The sequence below is a fragment of the Catharus ustulatus genome, chromosome 2 (genome assembly GCF_009819885.2).
Source record: "Catharus ustulatus isolate bCatUst1 chromosome 2, bCatUst1.pri.v2, whole genome shotgun sequence".
Classification (NCBI taxonomy): domain Eukaryota; kingdom Metazoa; phylum Chordata; class Aves; order Passeriformes; family Turdidae; genus Catharus; species Catharus ustulatus.
In genome coordinates, this window is record NC_046222.1 from 37,815,436 (window position 1) to 37,841,671 (window position 26,236).

The 26,236-nt window shown below is 39.8% G+C and overlaps 1 protein-coding gene across 5 annotated transcripts in view; it reads right to left on the reverse strand.

Annotated features, from left to right (window-relative positions):
• The window catches only part of GRM5 (glutamate metabotropic receptor 5), a 258,426-nt gene extending 234,348 nt beyond the window's left edge, over window positions 1-24,078 (reverse strand). For 2 of the 5 annotated variants that reach the window (XM_033085960.2, XM_033085932.2), the window contains exons 1-2: window positions 22,341-23,029; window positions 13,840-14,719 (exon numbers count right to left, since the gene is read on the reverse strand). In XM_033085960.2, the coding sequence (XP_032941851.1) occupies window positions 13,840-14,518 (679 nt within the window). In that variant the 5' untranslated portion in view covers window positions 14,519-14,719; window positions 22,341-23,029. Of the gene's footprint in view, window positions 1-13,839; window positions 14,720-22,340; window positions 23,032-23,631; window positions 23,695-23,940 lie in introns of those variants that run through there. The other 3 variants (XM_033085942.2, XM_033085952.2, XM_033085967.2) reach the window with 3 other exon arrangements.
• Between the last annotated feature and the right edge of the window lie 2,158 nt (window positions 24,079-26,236).

Sequence of the window (26,236 nt, forward strand, 5' to 3'; positions counted from 1 at the left end):
GCTCTTTTTAGAGGACAGCAAAAATAGCCATTGGGCATATTACATGTCAGCTATGGATGTCCAGAACTGTGGGCAGTAGGTGATAAGACTACAGCAAATTCCACCAACAGAAGATAAAAATGCACAAACACCCACTCTTGCTATTTTGAAAAACATTTTCCATTTTTAAAAAATCCTCTCCTTTCACTATAAAATGTTTATCTGTTTTCCAGAGAAAAAATATAAGGAAAACATTATAAAAATATGTTTTCACTCTAATGTCGAGAACAAATACACACAAAAATCTCTCAAATATGATCACAGTTATAGACATGATTTTTTTACAAACACCTCTACAAAACTGTGAAGTAATTACTGATTTTTCTTTGTGCAGTGAAACTAGTAGCACCTCTGCCATGATCATATCAAAATGACACATCTTGCCTGAGAGAAGCCATCAGCTTATGAGAAGGTATTAACATGATTGATTTGAAGAGTCATTTTATAAAGCAAAATTCAGTCATTTCTACTTGGCGTATTTAGGACAAATCAACTGCTTATAAATGCAAGCACTGTTCTGAATTACTGCTGTATTCCTTAGTTAACTTAGCTTGAAATTTAACTTTGTCTTCAGGAATACTGAGCACCTCACTGCATTTTAACTTCTGGTGTGAGGAAAAACTTTGTGTTGTACATGTGTAATTTGTGTTACACATACAAGAGTGGAAGGACCCAGTGTGGCACCTTCTGTATGGTTACAGGTCATGACCAACAACCATGAAAGACAGCCTGGTTCAAGGAAGAACAGAGGTCTCAGAAACAAATAGATGCCATGGCTGTCCTCCAGTATAGCGTGTCAGCTTTCAGGCCTTCGGTTTACTAATAAAATTACATAAACTAATATTATAAAATAATAATGTTATAAAAAATAATAATATAAAATAAAACTATATGAACTTCATTAAGAATTTCAGGGCTTGTAGACAGCATTTTCTGAATTGGAACTAGGGTGTATTATGTACTCGTGTCTAGATATTGGGTCAGTGAAGCAATTAATCTTAAACACCATTGTTATTTCTGCAATTCATTTCTCTTAATCCTGTACTCTTGTGTTTCTCCTTCGCTTAGACCTTTGATATTCAGCTTCCTTTTGCTAAGAGTCCTCTTAGTACTCATATACAATCTGCACAGAGTTCACTCTCCTGCCCTTCCACAGCCCACCTGATAAAATACTCTGCAATGAAATTGCTGCAAGTGCCATTATGTTGTGCTCATGTCTTTGAGCCAACATCTCAGCAGGACAGACAGGGCAGGGAGAGAGCTGCCAAATCAGGGCCACTTTGTTCCAGGTCATCTGTAAACAGAGGATGTCAATGCTCTGCTGTTTTAAGGAATCTGGCTACCTTTGGCCAGTTTTCTATATGGACATGACTGCAAAATGCTGAAATACTACTACCTGGGAAGACTCTGACAATTATTTTATTTTTTAGTACACACAGATGATGCCTCTCCTCCTCCAAGTCCTTCAATGTTGTGAGCAAAAACTTACCTTTTACTTCAGCTAGATATTAAAACTTAGGCTCTATACAGCTTGATGAAGCCATACATATTGCAAATGTCAAATGAACTCTCTGATTTGTGTAGGCAAACATACTCTAAAATTCTATAGGGCCCAGGTACATACAGTAAACAGGTCCTGTAGGATTTGCACCTGTATTTCAACTGGCAGCGTAATTAGGTCCCATATGGTTAATGAAATGTAACATGTCAGTATTTTGTAGGCTGAGATTTGTCACATGGAGGTGTTGGATGTAACACCCACTCTACCAACTGTTCAAGAGGAGAAAAAAACAGAAAGTTTTTGTGCAAAAGAGAAATAGAAACCAGTCTTACAGATTTCATTGCCCCATGTTTCTAGTGTTCTCTTCCTTCCTTCCAGGGGAGGTTTGTCAATCAAGATGCTTTTTCTCAGTCGTGTCAGAGCAACTTCTCTAAGGGCACAATCCCGTGTGTTTGGTAACAGAAACATGCATTCAAGCTACATATCTGTGAGTTCCTCTGCCCCATATTGCAAGTAGTGTCTGAGTGTCCCTTCTCTCCTAAGTATTGTTCCTCACAACACTTCCATCACACACTTGAAATGTGGGTGTTTGGACAAATGCTTGAAAGATGCCCTTGTGTGCCAATGTTCAGCCTACAAAATGCCAAACCATTATAAAGTCATTAAGCAGACCCCTTGCAGATGGCTGAAGGCATGTCCCCACCAGGCTACAGATGGGACTGCAGGCACAGTGTGCAGCTCTGATCCAGCCTGTTTTATTGAGATGTTCAGCTCCAGAGTGTTGTGTCCCATGCCATACTTCCCAATGGACTGATGAGTTTGAGCACAATACTGCAACAGTCCAGTCCAAATGTGTATTTGTACCAGTCTCTCCATCATAAGATATTGGCACGATATTTGTCATTTCATCAGGGCCACACAGTCCAGAAGAGCATGCAACTGGCTGTCTCACTTCCACATAAACCATCCCAAGCTCCCTTCTCCTGTAGCCACTCCTCTGTCTTCCTCGCCATGGACTGTATTCTCAGGCTGACTTTCCTGGTTTGGGTGATTTGATTTGACTGCCGCTCTTGAAGGGGGCTATAAAAGAGAGTACTGTGTTTCCATCCACAGAGACACAAGTTCATCAAGCAGCAAAGGCAGGTCCACAGCACAGAGTAGAGGACACAACAGCCTTCCCTCTCCTAATGTGGCTGAGTGTGATGAACATGCCACTGCATGCAACTGGAGAGGCTTCACCATAACCTGACATGGGCATAACTGACCATGAGTGACTGAGGCTCTTCTCATCACTTTTTCTTCTGTACTTAACCTATTTGAATGTCACTCCTCCACAAGTTGGAGGAAATGGGCAATTAGTAAGTCTACAGGTCAAGCAAGTCTCACTTCTCAATAAAATCCCATGGCAGGATGTTGTTATAACTATAAAGCTTACACAGCTCAGTTGAATCTAAGGTAGCTTACCAGAAGATACTATGCTCCTAACCTGTCCCAGTCATTGCAGAAGTTTATCTTCTATGCAAAATCCATAAGGTTGAGATCTCTGAATGCGTGCTGCACCACACTTTATTCTGAACAATTTAAGTGTGATGACAGACAAGCTTTGCATAAATACCTTCAGATTAAAAAAAAAAAAATACTCTATAGAAATTCCATCTGAGTGAAAAAAATCTTCAGCTCCATACCCAGTAAGACACAGACCATCTACATAACACTTTCTTTTCAGGAGGCATGAATGTGCCAAAATAAGAAGCTGAGCATAGAAATACCCTGTACAGTGGGCTTTCAAGGCAGACATTTAAGCCAGGGAAAGAGAGCATCTGATCCAACTTTAACATTTTTTTAGACCACTTAAATTTAAGTTTGTGTCATACTTTCCCTTCAGGAAAATAAATAGGTCAGACAATTACTTGTCTTTTTGCATATGCATGAAAATGAGCAAGGAAACTTCACATCCCACAGCGCCGCTGGAATGAAAAAACCAAAGAAACCATTTTTATATATAACGATGATTGAAGACATATGAAGGGCTTATATTGGAAAGACAATATGTACTCTCACACAGTTCTGTTTTGGGCACATATCCTAAGCTTTTGGAAAGCTTCTGTTAATGTGAAAAGGATTTGAGTCCTGTATATTTGTGCGGTAAAGATGGAAGAAAAAGGAAAAATACTTACCTATCAAATGCAACCTGAAGTTGCATAAAACCAAATGAGAAGCACCTACAAGTTTTTAATTATTTCCTTCCCTGGACTTCTTTAGAAACTTATGATAAAATTCTTCTTTGAAATGCAAAGCCATCATGGCAATGGGAAAGGAGCTGATGCTGCTTTTTCTCCATCACCAAAGTGTAAGATTCCATTCCAAACTTCGGAAGTTTGGAATGGGAAAAGAGCTTTTGTTCCTTTTTAATGCTTAAATACAGCTTGACTCATTTGCTGTCAGGATGCATTTCTGCTGCTCGTTCAGCAGTGCTTTCAGATCACAAAACACCTACAATATTTTCTGCAAGTTAGGGAACACCCCCAAGAGCATGTCCACACCCTCCTCCAAGACTACTCATTCGCTTGATTACAATAACCATATTCGAAGCAACCTGATGGAGACAAGGTGGACTGGAGATGGTGTTGGATTCTTCAAGTACAATAGATATTGCATTCAAAAACCCTATCCTAACATAACTGAGACTAAAGTTGGGTATGAATCTTGTTGAAAGTAAAATAGGGGAAAATTTTCAGTTTATCTTTCACCTTCAATGCTTTGCTTGCATGTGAAAAAATGTCCCGTTTTTCACTAAATGCCAAATCTGCAAATTTAACAACTGTAATATACTAGGCTTTAGGAATGTAGACTTGTTGAAAAACATATCTAGTTAGAATCCTATATTTTAAAAGGAGAATATGGATTTTAAAGCCTGAAATTTAGAATGCATGTGGACTAAGTTTGGATTCTCCAGGAGAAAGAACTTTAAAAACGGTATGTAATTTTGATGGCCTTTGTTTTATCCAGGGCTCAGTCTACATTGCTGGATAGTCGGGGTCACATGAACCAAAAGTTTTAGAAATTTCCAAACAAGTGCATCCTGTCATATTTATAAAATTATCTACCTGAAGTTGCTCAGTAATCTTATGTTGACCAGGGAGGAATAAGAGGAAAAAAATCCAAACCTAACCAGGATTAACAGTAAAGAATTAATGCAACAAGAAAAGAAACAGTGGGAAATGAGTTTTAAAAACCACCACTGTACTTTGAGGACAGTGAGATAAACCAGATAAGCAGAAGCTATGACAAGAGGGAGGCAGATAACTGCAAAGGGAAAAATAAACAGTATGTATTTACAGGCCACCACTGTATTTGTTTGCTAATAAGGTAAGAAATACCATTTTGTGCGCTGATGTTCTGCCTGACTTCGAAGTGAGGAAGGAAATGGAATAACAATTTCCCTGAGAAAAATGGTACATGTTCTTAAAAAAATTTGAAAAAACTGAAAAGATTCATACAAGGACTATAAGAAAAAGCAGCATCTGGAAAAGGCACTTTACAGAAGTGACAGGAGAACTATGGCTCTGGTTTCCCCAAAATAAAGATTAGAACAATTTCTGGGAAGAGAAGCATTTCTCTGGGAAGAACTTGTCATAGTAAAGGGCTATAGGTTGGAGAAACACAGCTGGTTGTTTCATTTGAAGAATGAGTAATCCAGAGTCTGAACAGACTACCTGATAGCGAAATCAACTCTGTCTCTACATGATGCTCAGTGAAGATGCTCGGTGTGTATCTTCATATACAATATGTTTTATCCTAAGTAATAATTACTAATAACCAGTTGCCATTTCACTACCAATCCTACATAGCAGAAATAAAATATGGAGAACAGATTTCTGTAAATGAAATCAGGTAAAGGTGAACATGTTCTGTGATTCTGCCATGTGTGATCAACTATAGTTTATATACGCTTGCCTTATTCACTCCTTATTCACAGTCTTGGGCAGCTGAATTGCATGCTGTAGCTATCTTCACTGAGAAAAGGAAATTTCCTAGATCCTTATCACAGTCCCCTCACTATGAATTTGCACCTCTGTTTGGGCAGTACTTCCTCTATTCTTCCTCCTATTCCCAGTAACTTCAACTAGAAAGTTAAAAGAAATCTATCTCAAGAAGGAATGGTACAAACAAAACATCTAATTCTAGTTAAACACAAATAGGAAACATTTGACTACATCACAACAGACTGTGAAAGAATTTTCCTCATACTTCCACTCTTCTCAACAGTTGGGTTGGATTTTGGCCATGGGACTCATTGAGGATGATGGTTCACCATCCACCCCAGATATTATCTTTGCAATTCTTCGAGTATGCATTGCCTTTGAGAAAAGCCATTCCCCATACTATGCTTGTTTGCCCTTTGACAATGTAATTGATTTTATATGGAGGCTTTCACTTATATCACCTGGACCATGTATCTGGCCAGCCATAAATGTTGTCAGACCTTGAGAAAGAAAAATCAAAGCCCTCAGTTAAAGGAAATCTTAAATACTTTCTTTTCCAGCTAGTATATTCAGAATTATGGATTACATTATGTTCATTTAAAAACAAGGCAATGATTTATGAAAAGTATTGCCTGTAAATTCAGTTGCCAAGGTAGATGGCAATTGTTCTGTTAATAACCTTCCCAATCACTCCTTTAATGTATACACATACAATATAATCATATAAACACCATGCATTACAGCATGGGCTGCCTCCACATCATGAGCCTGCAATCAGATTTTAGTAAGATGGATGCAACATTATTCTCTCTCCAGTGGCTTTCAAACTAAATTAAAACAAAGTCTATAATTTTTGGCTCACCTCCAAGATCACTGTCTCCTGCATAATTCAAGGATCAGCTAGTCAGAACTGCCTTAGGGAAGGTGGAAAAGTTTAAAAGATCCCACACAAGCCCTTTGGCCTTTCTTAGCTTTCAAAGAAATCACAAATTAGCTCTTATAGGCACAGGAAATGTTCTTCATGTATGGATCAAAGTAAATATCTATTTCTCCTCCTTAACTGTACATAAAGTTTCAATTTTGAAGCATCATTGTTTTAATTCCTGCACTATTAAGCTCTCTACAATATGGTTTTGATACATAGAGATACTGATAAGTGCAGGACATCTACTTTTTTCCTTGTTTCTATAGGAAATGAAATCCTATTTTCTTGCAAAGTCTTTTCCTACCTGTGATCACTAGCCTTCTGAAAAGTGTGCTCTCATCCTAGTCCTTCCAATGATGTTGGATGGCTTTTTCTGTCTCACTTCCTTTGTTCCTGGTTTCCATCTCAACAGTGTTCTGATTCCCCCCCTGAATTCTAGATAATAGAATCTATTTCAAGGAATAGGAAATAATGTTTTGGAAATTTTGGGGTTTGGTAGTTTGTTTGTTTGTTTGCATGCTTTTCATATACCAAAATTTAGTTTTGACCCTAAAATCTGTGAAAAATTACTTCAAAAATTAATTTCAATGCATCCAAAAATGTTTAATTTGTGTACAGGATTGGTGATATAAAACACATGCTAAATAAAATGGGATGTAAGGGAAACTTCCAGTTCTTTCTTGAATAAAATACCTTTTGCCAAAACTGTTAAGGAACACCAATATTTGTGAAAAACAATTAAAAGCAAACACAGTTTAGAATAAAGATTCAATTTGATTTATCAAGTTATCTGTTATCAACTCTTAACATAATCCCATCAAGCAGTTTATTTTGACCAAATTCTAAATTTTGTCAGACTTTTTATTCACTAAAAAATGTTGTTATTTTAGCTTTGAGTTCTGACTTGGGACAAAATTTACTTCAGGATTTTTTTTTTCTATTATATTGCATTGAATATTTGTTTTCCAACCAGGCCTATATAACATACTTTTTATCTCAAAGCCAAAATATCAATGAAGGATCCAGAAAAGGAATCACTATCACTACCAAAAGGCATCTGAAAGCACATGTTAGAAGAACTATCTTTCATAAAACTGCTCTGACCCAGTAAGCACTGTGCAGTGAAACTTCGTTTTCTGAACAATTTCCAAATCTCATCAACTTTATGGATCCCTCTCTGATTGAAGAGGTGTAGCCTGGGCATGGGGACAGTAACTGAGCCATTTCCAGACCTCAAGCAGTGGGAAAACAGAAGATGTAGCTGGAGGTTGCCGGACTCCCATTGCTTCTTCTCAGTGAAAGAAAGTTTCGTGACATTGAAACTTTCACTGAGTTGCTATAGAACCTAAGTAGCTGAAAAAGCACCATTCAAACACTTAGTCCCTAAACAAAAGAAGCAAAATGACATTTTGACAACCAGAATGGCCTGCTCTTAGCTAAGCCCACCTTCCGTCATTCCTTTAACAATTAATTTCTTTTTAAGCTTTAGAATAGCACACCTCTTTGCTCATACTCCTTTTGCAGTCCCACGGTATTATCCCTAAGAATTTTCATCCCCATTACACTCACAGAATGCAGAGTATTCCCCTCACTTTATATTTTTCTGTCAGACAAGATCCTTCACAGCAGGTGTGGCTGGCCTGAGCAGCCTAACAGCAGTGTTAAAATGTTGTCAGAGCACCACAAACATTAACTCAACCTTTCTGTCTCAGTATTCCCAGCTGGCAGATAGCATTTGTTCACTTTTCACAACTGGGATACTAGAATAAATATTTGAAATTAGGCAAGAAAACGGCTCCCTCTTTCAGATGTCAACATTCAATAAAAATGACCAAGCAATGGGATAGGACTGAAACTTGAACTGGGTAATTTTTCCCCCATATTTTCTTTCAGATGAGAGATATTGTTCAGTTTTGCTACAAGATTAATGTGATTAATATCAAATTGTGATAATTTTGATCTTAAAATTCTTGTTTGAAACAGTTTAAAGGTAATTTCAGAAAACTCCAAACATATAAATATTTTACCCAATAGCAAAAATTTAAAAATGCTGGAATAGAATGCTCTCCAGTCTTTAGACGGGAAATTCTTCAATTTTCAGAAATGGATTTTTAGAAATAGATTTTGTCTGCAACTGAAAATATTTTCATGGATTAGCACAGAAATTCTTGGTACATTATTTAACATGGGTTTTTTCTGCATATAAAACACGAAAAAATATCACCTCTGCTTCAAATAAAATAAACCCAAATTTCAGTTGTATTACCTTGTGAAAAGCAAATAATATTTTTGACCATGATACAGTTGTTGTCTCTAAAGGAGAAAAATCTAGAGTCTGAAGGGAAGACCCCATATAAGTACAGTTTGTTCCAGGCAACTGGTTTAATATCAACTCTTTCATTCATTTCTTCATCCTATTCTCACAGACTATGACTAATTTTGATTTAGTTTTTAATTTAGGAGCAAAGGATGGGGCAAAAATAATCTTTTAACCAGACAGATTTGAACAAATATGAAAGGAACTGTGTGGAATAACCTTTATGTGCAGGGGGGAAAAAAGGTCTGATTTTCTTATGCTTGCCAGATTATATCCCAAGAAAATGAATGTGAACCACCTCTTTATATGCACTTACGATTAATTTAAATGGAGGAAAGTGAAGTTAAACACAGAGGATTTTGAGGATGAGTTTCATTCAAATTTTACCTGCAGAGCTGCCTGAAGAAAATATCAACAAACTCTCTTATTTCTTAAGGCTGTGTTCAAAAGCAAATTACACCTTTTACATAACCAGAATAAATTTCTCCCTTGCCACCCCCAATATATTTGGCTTATTGTGTTTCAATTGTACCCCTGTACAGTTCTGTTTTTCCAGCATACATCACCTCTTCACCCCGTTCAGTGCAGCAAAATAAAGGGTTTCCAATGGAAATGAAAATTGCCTTTTTAGTTATTAATTCATTTGACTCCAGGCAAATTTTAAGCAGAGATTCTCAGGGATTGATTTTGTTTCTGACTATGAAGGTCTGATCCAAATGTCAGTCTGCTTAACAGGAGGGTGTTGAGTTCAAACTGGCTTTCAGAATGAGGCTTTCAAACCTCAATAACAGCAGAAAAGAAAATTGCACATATTTTTCTTTGATCTTTCAAAAAAAAACCGCAAAAAAACAGGGAATGTTTTCATATGGGAAATGAGGTAAACAACCAACTGTGTGTCTTTCAGAAGCCAGCCAGCCTCTTCCTGATTTTCTCCCACCATTTTCAATTAACTGTAATGTCAAGTGGTTAAGCAAAAAAAGGCTGAGAAAAACGCCCATGGTGCACAAGCTGCATGGCGCAACTGCATGCCAACCATCACCAACCAAAAACACATGCACAAATTTCCCTCTCTACACCTTCCTGTAAGCATTAGTTTCCACAGAGATGGACAGGAGTGTCTTGAGCTAAACAGAATCTCAAACATTCTTGCAAGACTGTGAGGCTAAACTAGGGGCCTTCTCTCTGCTGTGCTACTTTTCCTCAGACAGAAGCACACACAGAGTTCTTGGTTGCATTATTGACTTGCTGTCTGTCTTTGAAGTTGGTTCAAGAAGTGAATGTTGGTTTAATTTTAAGGAAAGTTTGTTTAAGCTTTGCTCCTACCACAGAAGTGGGAAAAACCATCTGCAACATCAACTGAAAGAGTTGGATCAGTAGGAACTCCAGCAAACCCTTGCATGCCTGTTGTAGTAATCCATAAGTTTGAAGGCAGTTACTTCAGGCCTTGAGTGATAGGTCCCTAGTACATGGAGTTTCATGTTCCAATTTCCCTCATTCCTGCTCACTCCTGGATCCCTGCCATGCACTGCTAACTTGTCTGTCAGTGTGGACTGAACCTCAGAACTGATGTGGTTTTCTGAAAAACAGCCCTCATTGTGCATGAGGAGGTTTTATTTTAAAGTCAGGTTGGTTCAGAGTAGAGCCTCACAAGTGATTCAATGCAAGGAAGAGTTGGACTGGGGGGAAGATGGCGATAATGATGACAATGATGACAATGATGACAATGATGACAATGATGATGATTCCTGACAGAGTCAAGCAAGACGGAGTTACAACCCAAGACGAAGACTTGCAAGGATTTCTGATTGGCCTATGTAAAATACTCTGCAGAAAGTGAAGATGACTGTTTTTTAGTGAGAAATTTCATTCATTTGTTGTTCACATTTTCTATTGAAGGGATTGAAGAACCTTCCTTCTTAAAACTACAAGAACTACACTGACAGCAGGCGTTGCTATCTTCCCATTTTTAGGAAAAAAATGTTACTTTTAGACGTTACTTGTAAACCTGGAGGCATCATCTGGTTTAATTTGTAATGCCAAATGTCAAAGGACCAAAGCTTACAAGAATCTCAACATGCTTTGTGCATTTTAAATCTGGAAGTCTCATGTAAGGATTTAACAATAAAATTTCAGATCAATCTCCCAAAACATTAATCCACTGCAGACAAAGATAATTAGTAAGTGCATAAGGAAAGATTCAAACAAGAAACTTTTTGTTATAGAACTGTTGCTGTATGCCAGGATTTTCTTACACTAGACCAAAAAGAGACCTATAAATTTATCTGCTGATGGGACTACCAAACAGATTAAGAGATCAGGTTTTCCTGCCTCTTTTTTATTCCCCATACAGCTTTGGAGGAGAGAACCCTCCCTCTCCATGGAAATCATTCACAGAGGCTAAAGACAGTATTGATCAGAATATGATAATAAAGATCAGAAAAATCTCATTAATTAATGAATTAATGAATTAAAATTAGCTAAAGAAACTGCCAGAACGGTAGTGAAAAGAAGTATGAAAAGAAGTGTGAAAAGAAGTGTGAAAAGAAGTGTGAAAAGAAGTGTGAAAAGGACTACCTTCTACGGGTGGTCAAGATCCTACATCAATAAAAATTGCAAGGAGCAGCATTCAACCATCTTTTTTTCTGTTTTGAAATAATACGTGTGAATGTAGGACACTGAGTCAAGTGGCATATTTAGGATGTTATAATTTACAAGATATTATAGTAAAATGAAAAATAACTACAACATAAATAAATAAATAACATTCATGTGTAGGGTTTTTTAAAGGTAGTTTTTTTAAAAATGCAAGGGATAACATGTGCCATAGTCTTTGGAAAGTGCCTGAAACATCAGATGTTGTCAATTTTCAAAGTACCTTGATCACCTTGTATTTTTCTATTCCATCATAAATACCATCTGTTCTATTATAATAAAACTTTGATTTTATTTATCTGGAGACCCTATTCATCATCCTTACCAGACTATGCAACTAGATGATAGGATCATAAGGTTCACCCAAGTTTAACATTCTTTCACTGAAGTCCAAAATTATATTGCTGTAAATATGCTATGAATGCGGTCTCAGTTTTTAACAATGCTCCTCCTATCATATCCACTTTAATAATGGCAGAAGCAGGAACACGTTGTGCAATATACATAACTTTGTTTTTCTCCTTCTGCACGTTCAGCTCTTCTCTCATTTACTTCTCATCTTGCCCAAAGCACCTATGTCCAACTCCAGCCCTTGTGTCCCTTTTCTCTTCTTTCAAGTGCACAGTACAAAGTTCCTCTGCTGTAAGATTAACATGCCATATGCTACCATCTGCTCCAAAGTGTCCACAGAAAGTGGAAAAAGTACATATTTTCACTCTGTGAAGAATCAGACCTTGATGTAAGCATGACTATTCCCACACTGAATATAAAAACATTCCCATCTCAATAAGGAGAGGTGTAAAAGTTTTTCATTACAAAAACTAGATGAGTCATCAAAATTAGTCAGTATATAAAATCTTATGCTATTGTTAGTGGCATTATTTTTGACCATGATGTTATTAATACATATTTGTGAAGGGAAGGCTGCACACCTAACCATGCCAAAGGCATCAGTTGGTACAGAATACCGCACCATGCTGTCATGTAGAGTGATTTATACACTGTTTTGAACACTGAAGTTTTAGATTAAACTGTTAATATATTCATGCATCACCATACAAAAGAAGCTTCAGCTATTTACCAGCTCTCACTGTCATGATGGAAATGTGGTTGTGACAATCTGCATGCAAGCTCTAACTTTTTTTTTAATACTGTAGAATAAGTTCTCTGCATATCTGTAGGAGGAAACAGATCTCGACATTATACCATTGGATACCAGCATCTCCTCAGAAGGGGCTTTGAATAGTATAAAGCCTGCCAGAGAAGCATACTCAGTGTGTGGGAAGGGCAATCTGCTCTCTATTGGTTGTAATAAAGCCAGCAGCATCTGCCACTGCTTGGCGACGTCACCACCACTACTTAACGTCACCATCACTACTTAATCTCTTAACATTTTCCATTCTCAGATTGTATTCTGAGCCTGCCATTCAACATCTGTCTATTTGAACAAAGGCAACATAGTGAGGTCCTAAAACTCATCACAGAACTTAATTCCATAAACTCCTTAAATGGTGGTGTCATTAGGCAGATGCTGATGAAACTTGCTCTTAAGATAGTATGAAATTCTAGTCACTTCTAGCAAGATGAACTCAATCCTATCAGTATCTACAAGGAATAATGAAATCAAATACACTTTTCCATAGCATTTCCCTTTAATCACATACTCTTCTGAACTCTGGATAAAAGGTTTAAGCTCTATGTCAAATAAATAAAAACAGAAAAGCAATTTAGCACACAGTTCTGATTTTCTGGACATCTGATGGAGCATAAATGTGTGAGGAAATTCGAGGAAACTTCCCTTGCTCTCTCCCAAAACCAATGGCCAGAGGCAGAGGAAGAAGTAGTGCAATAATCCATGAAGTACTGTAAAAAAGATGGAAAGATTTCTGATCTAGAGGAGCTGGGGCAACTTGCATTCAAGCATTAGCTAGAATTGCATGTTTTCTAGTACCTGTACCTCTGTGGCTCAGATATTAAGCAGGGACATATTCTGACACAACCACTTTTCCAAAGGAGGATGTAGCTCTCATCTGCACTATGAAGACCAGATGCTTTCTCACTACCCATTGATTCTAAAATAGTCATAATTATTAGTCCACATAAATACTCATTAGTAGATAAATAAAAGTAAATAAATTTCAACTAAAATAAATTAAGGCCATTTGGGAGACTCCAGATCAAGTACTTTTACCAATGAGTGGCCCTACAGCATATGCCATCTTGTGTTCAAAATTTGTTTTTATCCATTGACAACATGATGCCACATCAGACTCACAGAGAATGTAGGTTATTATGTAAAAACCTATACAGTTGACAGCTGACTGGCAAAAAATGCAACATCAAATTATCATCATACATCAATTAGTCCACATCAGAGTATTTCAAAGTCATTTCTACACGGCAAAGAACAACCTCTTACCTTCAGTGTGTACAGCAGAAACATAGGTCCAGTTATAGCGTTTGACAATGTCCACCATCGCCTTTGCTTGCTGTGCGTCAGATGGCACCACTCTCATAAAATACTTGAACAGAGTTTTGTCACTTAGGTCCATGCTTGTGGCAGAATAAGCAATCTGAGGTATATTGAAAAGCTGCAACAAGTTCTGGACCTGGATAGCAACAGAGCTGGAGCCAGGCCCAATGACACCAACAATGGGTTTCTTGGAGCGGAAAGATGATGATGATCCATCCACACATCGCACCATCCCTTCCTCTTCTTCCGAAGAAATAAGAGAGTCCCTTATAAACTCAATGCTCTGCTCCAGAGCCACAGCAGAATGCCAGCAGGAGTCCCTTATTTCACATCCTAATGTTATATTTGGCAACAGCGTGGGATCCAAATTAATTCTGTCAAGGGTATGGAGCATTGCCTCCACTCTCTGAATACCATACTGCTCTCTTACCTCTCCACATTTCCTCTCATGAACTTTGTCAACAGTTGGTTGATGATGGACAGAGAATAGAGCTCCAATGATAATATCACCAGGCATGTGTGCAACCACTCTTCTCTCATTTGCCTGTGCTGAAACCAAAAGCCCAAAGTTCCCACAGACATCTTCCTTCAACAGCAAAATTGCAAGGAAAAGCAAAAGGACCATTTTAGGAAATTTTAGGCTGGTAGAGACAACATGATGAAAAAAAATTGGAGAGTTGGTGAAAAGCAGTTATCAAATCTTCTGGATAGAAGGAGCACTATACTGATTGTTAACCACGAGTTGGCATCTGTTCTCTAAGGAGTCACCATCATCTCCAAGTGGACAGCTATGCAGAGCTGCACATGAGGTCATAATCCTCATACCCTTCAAAAATTAACAAATAAGAGAAAGATCTTTAAAATTATTTATAAAGTCAGCAATATATATAATCTTATATATTAAGATACAATATCTTATAATATTTTTTTAACTTTTTTGCACTTATTTCTACAGCTATCAATGCCTGCAATATGTTATCTACTGAGTATGCATGTTTTCATCATTTTCAAGTTGGAAAACTTTATCTCACTCTAGTGTTTCATAATCTTAGCCTGTACTTCTGCTGGTATAAATCAACTTCTTTCTTCTTGACAATCACGTTTAAAAATTCTCTGGGGAAATATTTTCAAATGCATAAAAGACTGCAAGTATTTAATTCTACAGAAGAAAGGTGTGTTGTCATTTCTGATACCTGTCTTCAAAAAAAACTCCCTTTAATTTTAAACACTTTCTATATCTCTAATATGTACTAATGGACCCTGGGCTGCAATCTATTATCCATTCCAGCGCTAGGAAACTGCTGTTGACACATAAAGCTGTTATTCTAAGAATAGCAGAATGTATAAATCTGTTTTTATTTAGCAAGATACAACATGAAAAAAATTGGCTTTTAAACAAGACTAAGAAAACTGATTTTGTTATCCCTATTTATATTTGTTTTAAGCAAAGGAATAATAATTCTAAAAAAACAAAGCAATGGAATTATTTTTACCTTTTTATAGTCTTACTTCAAAATTCATCAAAAAGCAATTTGAAAAATCCTTTTACTGTACACAACCCTACAGACTCCACAGGTATCAAGAAGTCAACACAAAAACTGTACAGATACACTAATGCCCAAAATATTTGATCAGCTACATTTATCTATAGACTCCAATGCAATCTGCACTCATCTTTACTGTTGCTGAAGGACAAATAAATAAATAAATCAGCAAACATTTCACGTCTTGGGCTGTGGTTAACTTGTGGAACTAGAAAATGTACTTGAAAATATTCTGCACCTGGCAGTAGATTTGCAGCAGAATGCTGCCAGCTTTAAATACAGTGCTTAAACAGTTGTTTGCCAGGTCTTGATCCCTGAGCACATTAAATACCTATTTACATCATCTATTACTCCTCACCTGCCAGTGAATACATCGATAGTACAGAAAGGTAAGTGTACTTTTAAATCTAAGATGCTGAGCTACTCAGTGAACCAATATATCCAATTTCATTTTTAACAAAACAACTACAAAATACTGGGAAAGACCCCAGTCTCAGTTTTATTGGCATAAAATCTTTCGATGCAATAAATAATTAAATATGTCATACATTTCAGAAACCACCAATCACTTCTAATCCATTAACAATGACTCTAACAGAACCTAGATATTGCACAGTGAAAGAAATCATCACAATAGAAAATCTACCTCTGTTTCTTTGAGTTGAAAATCTCACAGGATTTTAATCTTGAATTTACTCCTCACAGCTAAGTCATTCAGTTTAGTGACACATTGAAACTCTTCCTGGTTCTGAAGATGAGGCACACAAATATAAAAACCTTCTTCTGCTTGATTCTAGGCTTTATTATTTTACCTAGATATATAAATTATAAGCTATTTTCACAGAGCTGTGAGTGAGTTTGAGTAAGTATTCACAAATAAAATGCAAATCCTTAAAAAAGAGGAAACTTTTAATATAATATTTAAATATTAATTGCAATATTAATAATTTCATGTAATATTAATTTTAGTAATATAAAGTGCTAATAATAAAATAAGTTTCAGACCATTATAAAACACTTCAAGAAGGTTTGGGTTCTTTTAATTCTATGAAGAGTTGTCTTATCAATACTGCAATCCTTTGCCACTAAGGAATAACAGAAGTTCAGTTCAGGTTAATCACAGTCCCTAATTACAGACTATCACTATTACTTATGTCTTGCAATTATTTGTTCCATCACTCTGAAATTGGCACTGTATAATTTGCAAACAGTCAAAAGGATGAACAACAGGGGATATCCTTGTACAAGATCACAGCTGTTAAATTCCTACACCTTTAACTAATTGAATGTATTAATAAATAAATAAATTATTTATTAATTTATTAACATTTGAACAGAAATAGTACTCTGTTATTTAACACCATGGGTGCTTATTTTTCTGAACTTCTCAAATTAAGGCTACATATCCTGAACACAAGTATATCTAGACGAGTGCTAGCTCTGCTGCAGACTGTAACTGGATATGAGATGCCTTTTTATAACCTAGGTGCCTGTGAATCTGCAGATGTACAAATAGAGAGAGTTCAGGGGCTTGGGGTGAGCTCATGGTAAAAAAAATCCAATCCACTCTTTTAATTCTGCAACACATATTCACCAATGCTTTTAGTCTTGTGTCTATAGATTAAAAATTTCCAGAGGATATATGAAAAAGAGAGGGAAGGAAGGCCATTTTTATCTCTTCCCTCCAAAGAACAGCTGTTTACTCTTCTCTGCTTATAGTTGTGCCGATCAGTATAAAATTACAGGGTAAAGAATGAGGCAAAGCTGAAGGTCTCCTCCATCTTTCTGTTCCACTATACTAGGATATGTCATAGCTGGGGGATTCCTGTTTCTGAAAGCAATAAAATCTTTCCCCTCCATGGCATCAAAGGGAATAGAAGGGGCCAGATGCAGGCTGCAACTGCTCCACAATTAATGAACAGTCATCACTATATTAAAACTAAGGTCAATTTACTTGGAACTTTGAAAGTCTCTAATTACCCTGAGAACACTGCTTCTGTTTTATAGTATTGGGCTTAGGATTCACATCCAAAGTATCTGAAGTCAGTATTTTCTGTGGCCTCTCATAGTGTAATGAAATAATTTGGAGTTTACATTGACTAATATTTCAATGTGTTTGTATTGCACAGTAGAGATCTCATTCTCCGGCCTTGCACTCATAAACTTAAGAGCGGAATAGTTGAGGTGGAAAGGCACTTCAGGAAGTTATCTGGTCCATTCCCTCTGCCTACCTAAGTTCATTTAAAACAGATTTTTTAGCTTCATGTCCAGTAAGATTCCTAATATCTCTTTAATGTTCAGTCAGGTTCTTAATATCTCTGAGGATGGAGACTCCACAACTTTTTTGGGAACTTGTTTGACCACAGTCACAGTTTATTTATTCTAAAAAAGATTCTTTTTATAGAATTATTTATTCTTTCTGTTTTTCAATTTGTGTTTATTGCCTGTCATCCTTCTGATGGGCACAGCTGGTGACACCATGAGAAGATACCCTGAGACTAATCAGGTAACAAATCCTATTTCAGGCAAAATGGTTGAGCAGAGAGCTGATACACTAAGCACACTAATTATATTTCCTGGAGAATGCCTTCCTGAAGAGAAGATAGCCAAGGGAACTATTCAAATATACAACTTAACTGTGCTTCTCTCCCAAAAGAATCACATACAAGTCCCTCTATGTTTCAATTACAATTCTCTCTTTCTACAAGCAGCTTATTATTACAAACAGGATGAGTACTAAACCAAAATTAAGTAAAATTTCATAAGCTTAAATATAACTCTTGTTGAATTTTTTAGAGACAATCCTAAAGGGAATTTGACATGATATAGCCCTCAGATTGAGAACAGAGGTATCAGCAGTTTCAAAGAAAGTGAATTCCTGAGTGTATGCACAAAATAATGGGAATTGTTTCCCAGTTAATAATTTATCTGTTTTGTTTTCATTGATGGACAACATGCACAGCACTTAGGGTCAATTTTTTTTTCCCACACTGTTCAATTTCTTCAGCGTCAATGGACTTATCCCAAATTGACTGAAACATAAGTGAAATGGAATCTGGTGCTTAATTACTAGTGTCTCAATGTTCCTTGCTTATTTCAGTTATAGATCTAACTATAAACTTACCCTGAAGTCACATGCTTTAACAACAGAGGGCACTTTGGTCTCAGTCTTCTGGTGCATTAACTTTAGGCTTGGAGCAATTGCAGAAGTAGGACAGAAAAATAATACGGCCGATCTGTCCTTTGCTCAGTCTCACCCTAGACCAAAGTTTACATACTACCCAGATGACTGAAGACACAGATCTGATTAAGCACTCAACATGTTCCTGTGACCTCTGCTCTCTCTGGTAATATAAACTTCATGCCAGACTGTCAGGAGAAATTCTCAGCTGTTCTCTTAGGGCAGAGTTCCAGCTACTTCATGTTGAGGTTTAACCGAGTAGAAAATGAGCATCTGTAATATTCCATGAAACGTCACGCAAATCTTTCGTTATTAAAAATATATAAATCCTTCAAAATTATACCAATCTCAAATACATATCCATCTGTACTTGCAATCTGTAGTGAACGAAAGAAAGAAAAAGCACGCTAATATCTAAGGGCACTAATTTAAAAACTTGATCAAAAATCAGACTGTTCCCAAAGAGATGATTTTTCCCACTGTATTTGTGGCTGAGAGTTTATGCATGGGATGCATCTGGCTGTTGTACAGCACTTCTGCTCCCGCAGGTGTGACTGTGTTTAGAGCTGCAGGGTGACCCCCTTTCCTCCGGGGCTTACATTATTATAGCAGCGCCCACTAGTGACCCTGCAGCGAAGCACCTGTGCTTTGCAATCTAAACCCACTTGGCACGGTGGTTTCTAACAGGCAAAGCACCAACTCGGCTGAGGCAAACTGCTTTATTTATTCTAATCTGTGTCATGGGGAAAAAAAATTGAAAAGGGAGAAGTAACAAGGTTTCCCTTCGGGTTTCTTCTTTATTACTCTTTTGTTGGTTTGCAGCAGGCTCGTTCATAGTTTCTGAATCTTCAGGCAGATTTAAATAATTAAAATAATACGTCAGATTACTTAATCAAAGAAAAGTGCTGTATTAGAATGAGAAGTCATGGCCCAATCCAGGGAAGCACTTAGGAATATGGCCTGTGCTTCTCAGAAGAAGAATACTATTGGTCAGATATCTGTAAAGACTTATCTAAAGTTTAAGGTTGTCCTTAAAGGATTTTCAGGATCAGAAAAAATCACAAAACCTAACATCCTTAAAATCTGTTCATTCGTAGTGACAAAATTTACTTATATATTATGTTTGTATAACTTAAAGCCATTGTACCTGCTGATTAAATGTTTTCCAGGCATTCATTTACAATACATACCACAATTAATTTAAATCCATCAGAAATGAGATAATATATGTTGATATGGATCAAATCGGTATATCCCAAGGAATTAACCTATGCTTTGTCATCAGAGAAGACAAAACCATAGCAAGTAGCAACTGAATTAGTGGTTCAGAATCAGTCATGTCACTTCTCTAACAGTGAAGATGTTACAGTAGCAAAATATGGAACAGCCTTAGAAAAAGAGTTACATAAAGGGAGCGACCTCTCAGCTCATCTTGATTTGGACCAATGTTAGGAGAAAGTATACTCAGGGTACGAAGATTTGCTGAGTTCTGCTATGGCACTGCAAACTCTAAGCAGTGTGTTCAAGCTGTTCTGGCAATCTATCTCCCAGTGTTCTGGGAAGGTTCATTTTTCAGGAGGAGATCCCCTATACCCATTGCTCAGAGCTAATTCACTTTGGTCACACAAAACCTGACACACTCAAATGGTCTTTATTTGAAAATCATGGAATATGAGCACCTTGTTCTGTTTTGATATTTCTACTATGGTTTATCTTTTCTGTCCACAAACACAACAAAACAAACAGAAAACCCAACATCAGGCAAACATTGTTCATTACATTATCAGCTCTGCAAATTCCAGTGGGCATTGGATCAAGCTCTTTGACAAAACGACCCAGCTTTATACAAAAGGAGAGACTACAAAGCAGTTTTATATAATTCCACTTAGAAATATGAAAAAGCTAAGCAGCAAGGGACCATTTTCACCATTTGGTCAGAACATCCACTGGAAATGACAGACTGAAGTGTTGATCTCATTTCTTCATAGCTAATAAACAGAGAAAGCTTTAATTAACAAGATCCTTAGCAATCCTTGGAAGTTCTTCCCCATGTTATGCCCACACATGCTTTCAGATTGATGGAACAATTTTGGCTTTAATATGTAGGTGTTTAACTTCCCAGGAAAACTTGCAACGATCTCTAATTTTGCCAAATATACTACATATCGCTGCTGTTACCAAAACCCAGCTATACCATGTGATGCAGGAACTAATAGCTCTGGTGTGTTTTCATGTGTGATCCTAGACATTTTATTAATTAATAAAACTGTATGGAGTGAATGAGATGATGAAGAAAAAGTAACTGCAGTTTCAGAAACCACTTCCCAGTGAGTTGCAACAAGAGTGGTTATGGTGGGAAGCCAGTACTACCACTATGCCACCAATGTCATAACTATGTAGGAAGATAAAATGACAGAAAATCCATATAGGAACCCAAAAAATACTCTCTGAACATTTGAAATAAGATCAATGTCATGATCATGTAACATAAATACTAAAACGTAGTCAAAGTGTTTTAGAATTTGCAAAAGATTAGCATGCGATATAAATGTTTAGGAATATGGTGTTTAAAAAAACCTCAAGTCGTAGGGAAATCAAAGAACCTGACAGTTAACTCCTCTATACATCATTCTCTTTCAGGATTTAGCATGGTGTATTTTCAAGATGATCCTCTGCCACTTTTGAGATGATCCCCTACTTTGTCTTCAAGACTAGGAGAAAGAAACGTCCTGGCTCTCCCTGCACGCAGCCACCCCCTCCCCACGGGAAATCTCTTCTCAGGGAAGAGACGGAGTGTGAGTGGGGCTGTCGGGGTGGCGGAGCCCCGGGGTGAGCGGGCGGCGGGCAGTGAGGAGCGGACGCTGTCCCTGGTGCTGAGCACCGCCCGCCGCCGGCCCTCGCCGCCAGCCAGGTCTGTGGAACGGGAAGACAGAAATAAAACAACCTGGAAATCAACCGGTGGCAAAAATTGCCACGGTGGTCACATTTGGCACGCAGGATCGCATGTTTACAAATAAACGCATAGATCTGGGTCATAGAGAAAACTGCTGGACGAGGTTAACTCCCAACAAAGCTACCTGCGCTGCCACAACTAAGCGGCTGTGCATACAGACATGCATGTGTGCATCCACACTGGTGCTTAGGTCTCTGTCTCCCTGCTCGGCTGGTCTGAGCTGTCCCCCTCGGTCCATAATGAACCATTTCTGCACGTTGGGGGATTAGCTTTGATTATTAAGTAAGTAACAGACGGGACTCGCCGAGCAGAGCCAAGTGGTTTGTCCCAAGGTCACACAGAAAAGTCTATGGCTGAGCTAAGCCTGGCTGTCTCTGGAAAACAAATACATTCCCGTTTCCATTATACCTTCCTAGCAAGACAAATCCCCACCTGTGAGCAGAGGGGCTATATCACACATATCACCAAGCCCAGGTAGGACAGTACCCCCGGTCCCTGCAGCCCCACACATATCATGCTCCCGGGGAGGGACCAGTGCCAGCTGCCCTCCAGCACCCTGACCCCGCGATGCCCATGCAGCCCCTAGAGACCTAGAGAGGCACCCCACCAGTTGGCTTGTTGCTCCCCCGAGGGTTGTGCTAGTCCTCCATCAGCCAGGGTACAGAGCAAAAGAAAGAAGGGGAGGGGGGGAAGAGTCCCTCCTTCATCCACAGGGTTTCTGTCCACAATCCAGGGCACATAAATACCCTCTCCCAACCCACAGCGTTACCTTGTCAGTGGCAGCAAGTGTTTCTTCCGACGGTGGTGGCAAAATGGTCCTTTTGGTAGCAATAATTAAGACAGGTAGGGGTAGGCACCTCCTATTTTCAGCCACGGCAGAGATAATGCTCCTCACACAGACCTTCTGGAGCTGAATAATCCTCAAATGCCTCTGCAAAGATCACCAGCAGGTGAGCCCCACTCGGCTAGCATTGTCACTCCTCCAGCTACAGGCACATCCTATTTTCTTCTGATCGCAGGCAAATGCTGAGGACCGAGTATCCTACCCCCGCGAATGCATGCACACACACGCCATGCAACACGCTGCTCTCTCAGCATCGCCCAAATCTCATTTGCAAGAGGCGTGAACGGTCCCTGGTTTTAAGGGAGGGGGAAGGCATGAGGAGGAGGAATAAACAAACAAACGATGAAACAACAGATGGGTCTTTGCCACCACAGACTTGGTCCTCCTAAATACTTGCTGCAGCCTGACCCACCTGCTTAAACACCTCAGCCCTTCCTCACATTTGCACGGTAGCAATCTCTCTATGCTTATAGTGAGCTAACCCTGCGTTCTGCCCTGTGAGGAAATCTCTCCAGATGCTCTGAAGGTTGTAAAGTCTCCCTGCAAACCGAAACCTCTCTCCGGCACTGTGCTCCGGCAAGTGGGAAAGCGGCAATCGGTTCAGAACAGCATCATCCAAGGAAAGAGGTGGGGGGGGGGGAAGTAAAAAAAAAAAAAAAAAATGTTTAAAACGGAGTCTCGGGGAAGAGTTTATTCCGGCGGTCCCGGCGACCTTTTGCGAACTGCCCCCCGAAGTTTGCTGTCCGCCGAGGTCGCAGTGCCGGGGCCCCGGGCACTCCGCTGCCGCACGGGGCTGGGGGGCGAGGGGACTTTTCTTCTGGGCGAGTACCGCGCTTCAGCGCAACTTTTTAGTGCCACCAAGTGGCACAGATCCCTCCAGGAAACCAAGCAGCATGCCAGCCTGTGCTCTGTCTGCTCCTCTCTGGCAAAGGGAGAGAGAAGGATGCAAGAGCAGCGACCAGCCCTCTACACAGAAATACACACATTGAGACAGAAACATGAAGCAAAAAGGAGGGACTGTCTGCCACTGGAAGGACAGGTTGCCCTCCCCAGCCCTGTTCCCTTCCCTCGCCTGCAGGGTGACGACACTGGGCACGGCAGGATGAGGAGCGGTGCCCCCGCCAAGGGCAAACCGAGCCGCCAGCCCCGCGGGTGGGCTGTGCCCCTGTTCTGTGCCCCGCGGGCTCCCCCCGCTCCTCCCCACGGCAGGGGTTACCTGCAGCCACCCTCTCCTGCCGTCTCTCTCCCTTCTGGCATCCCGGGCTCTCTGGACCCAGAGGTTCTGCAGTTCCCTGCTAGCCCTCTGCTGCCTCAGCCAGCATCCCTGGACCGTATCTGCAGACCTACGGACAGGCTTTTTTATTAGCCTACATTCTGCCCACCAACTCGGTACCCTGCGAGCCCTTCTGCTTCCCACCGTCCCACAAATCCCACAGCAGCACGCTCGCCTGCTACCTGCCACCCGCAGAGCACATCTACCTTTCCTCGCTTAACCCTTCCCTTCGGAAGCTAGCCGGAGTTTTACCTTCTCCTCCGGTGTCCCTGCATTTTCCCAGATGCTGTCCTCTCCCTCTGTCCCCCGTTTCACGGCTCAGCCCCACTCACGCAGCCGCTCCTGCTTCCATTCGCACCAGCCATCCCGCCCCGCTCCGTTCCTGCGGCCGGGTGGGCACAGGGCTGGGCTCTGGGCACGGGGAGGGGGCTGCGGCCAGGCGTGCCTCGGTACCAAAGGTCCGAGGTAGCCTGAGCCCTGGCAAACTCAACACATTCCTGCACTCCTACTGGGACACCACGGAGCCATCACAACACAATGACAGACAGAGATCATCTCGTTATTCAAAGCCATTCTTAGCAAATAAACAAATAAATAAAGTGAAATAAATTAATAAATAAATAGCAAAGCAAAATGCCATTTAAGTAAGAGCTGATCTGGCATTTAAAAGGCTGCTGAGCCTGACCGTATACCAGGCTGTAAAGGGGAAGGATTTGCAGGGAAGGATTAGCTTGCACATCCATTTTCAAGAATTAACAGCCTTTCTCTGCCACTGCTCTACAGCTTGACACTCCCTGCTGGTTTTCCCCTCTTTGGGTTGATGCTTAAAATATTATCTCTTTTTATTTTTTTTTAAAGCAGCTGCTGAATGACCCAAATCCCAGCCACTACATGATGTCGCCCCCCCAGTGTGATTGCATTGCCATATCCAACCTGCACCATGTCCTCCTCACACCCCTGCCCCTCCAAGTTAACTTTGATAAAGTCTTTAGAGCAGAGGCAAAAAGGAAAAGCCTTACTATGACTCCATCTGTGCTCCTAATTCCCTGTGATTCCTTTATTGCTGTCTCTCTTCCACCAGATTACCAGCTTGACTGCTTCTTTCATCCCAGATTGTGAAGAATAGATATCCCACACATCCTTACCAGGTATGGAGTATGGCCTCTTTCTCCTTCACATCATCCTTCAGTCTCAGCCAGGGCCTGGCTGACAGCCCATCAGCTGGCACCTACTTCACACCTTAACTCAGCTCTACTGGCTCCTCCAGTCACAAAAGCCCTGTAAAAGGTCAGGTCTTAATCAGAGGGCGCTGTGAGTGTATGTGACTCTATTTTCTCTATGCAGTTCCAAGAGTTTCTGTGCTAGTGCTTGAAGGGATGAAGGTGGGTGACTACATGACAGGGGAGACCCCACTAGTTACCATTCCTCTCACTGCCCTGGTGGGCTGACAAGTAAGGAGCATCTTTCCTCTTCTTGCCTAGACCCATGCTTCTGTCAGACACTGTCTTTCTCATTAATTATGCACTGTGAAATGGCTAGAAGGTCAGAAGACAGAAAAGAAGAAGGGACATGTATTATGTATTTGTAGAAAAAGCACAAAGAGACAGAAGGAGGGGAGGGTTGTGTCTGTAGAAAGGAATGGTGAGACCAAAAGTAAAGTGGTATTACTGTGCACAGGGGTCTGGAAGGAATCAATGTTGCATGAATTGGGGCAGAGGGGAGGTGCCACTGCTTTGCTGGGCTGTCACAGCAGTTGTCTGCCTTCCCCTGGGACTGTGTGTGTGATGAAGGAGTCAGAAAGCAGCCACATCTCATTGGCAACAGAGACAGCCAGCTGGTTGGCAGGGAACAGGGTGACTCCAGCAGGGGATGGAGAGGATCCCCCACAAGCAGGACACACAGAGCTGTGCAGAAGCCATCACAGGAGATGTAAAGCAGCTCCTACACACTCATCCCCAAGGACTCCCCGTGAATCATATCGCAGAGTCAGAGTTCATTGTGCCAGATGTTTGGATCAGCTGGATCAAAGATTAAGGGAGGCAAGCAGAATGGATGGGGGTGGCCATGGCATTTACATTCCTAATGCCTCTTGTTGACCCTTTAAATGGGGTCCCAATAAATACAGATATATAAAAGGTTCTTCTCCTTTGCTCTCTTTCTCCCCTTTCTCCCCTCCTCCCTTTCCATCATTCTCAACCATTTTACAGAACCCATAAAATTAGCTGCAGTCTTCTCTACTGATGGCAAATTCAGTTTCCCCACGACAAAATTTTCCCTCCTATTCTGACACTATTTTTGAAGTTAACAAAAAGAAAGCTTCCTCTTCCTGTTTGTAACGCGCCAGCAAAATATAAATAAACTGCTACCTGAATAAGGAGACATAATGACTGCATTTTGCAAGCCCACTATTGGTAACACTCATTGCTTCTGTGGCAGTAACACCTATAAATACTAACACATTGGCAAAGCTGTACATTTGCTGTATCTCTGCACTCTGAGGAACTTGTCCATACAGAAAATTGCAGGGATAAAAAGAGTATGAGTAAGA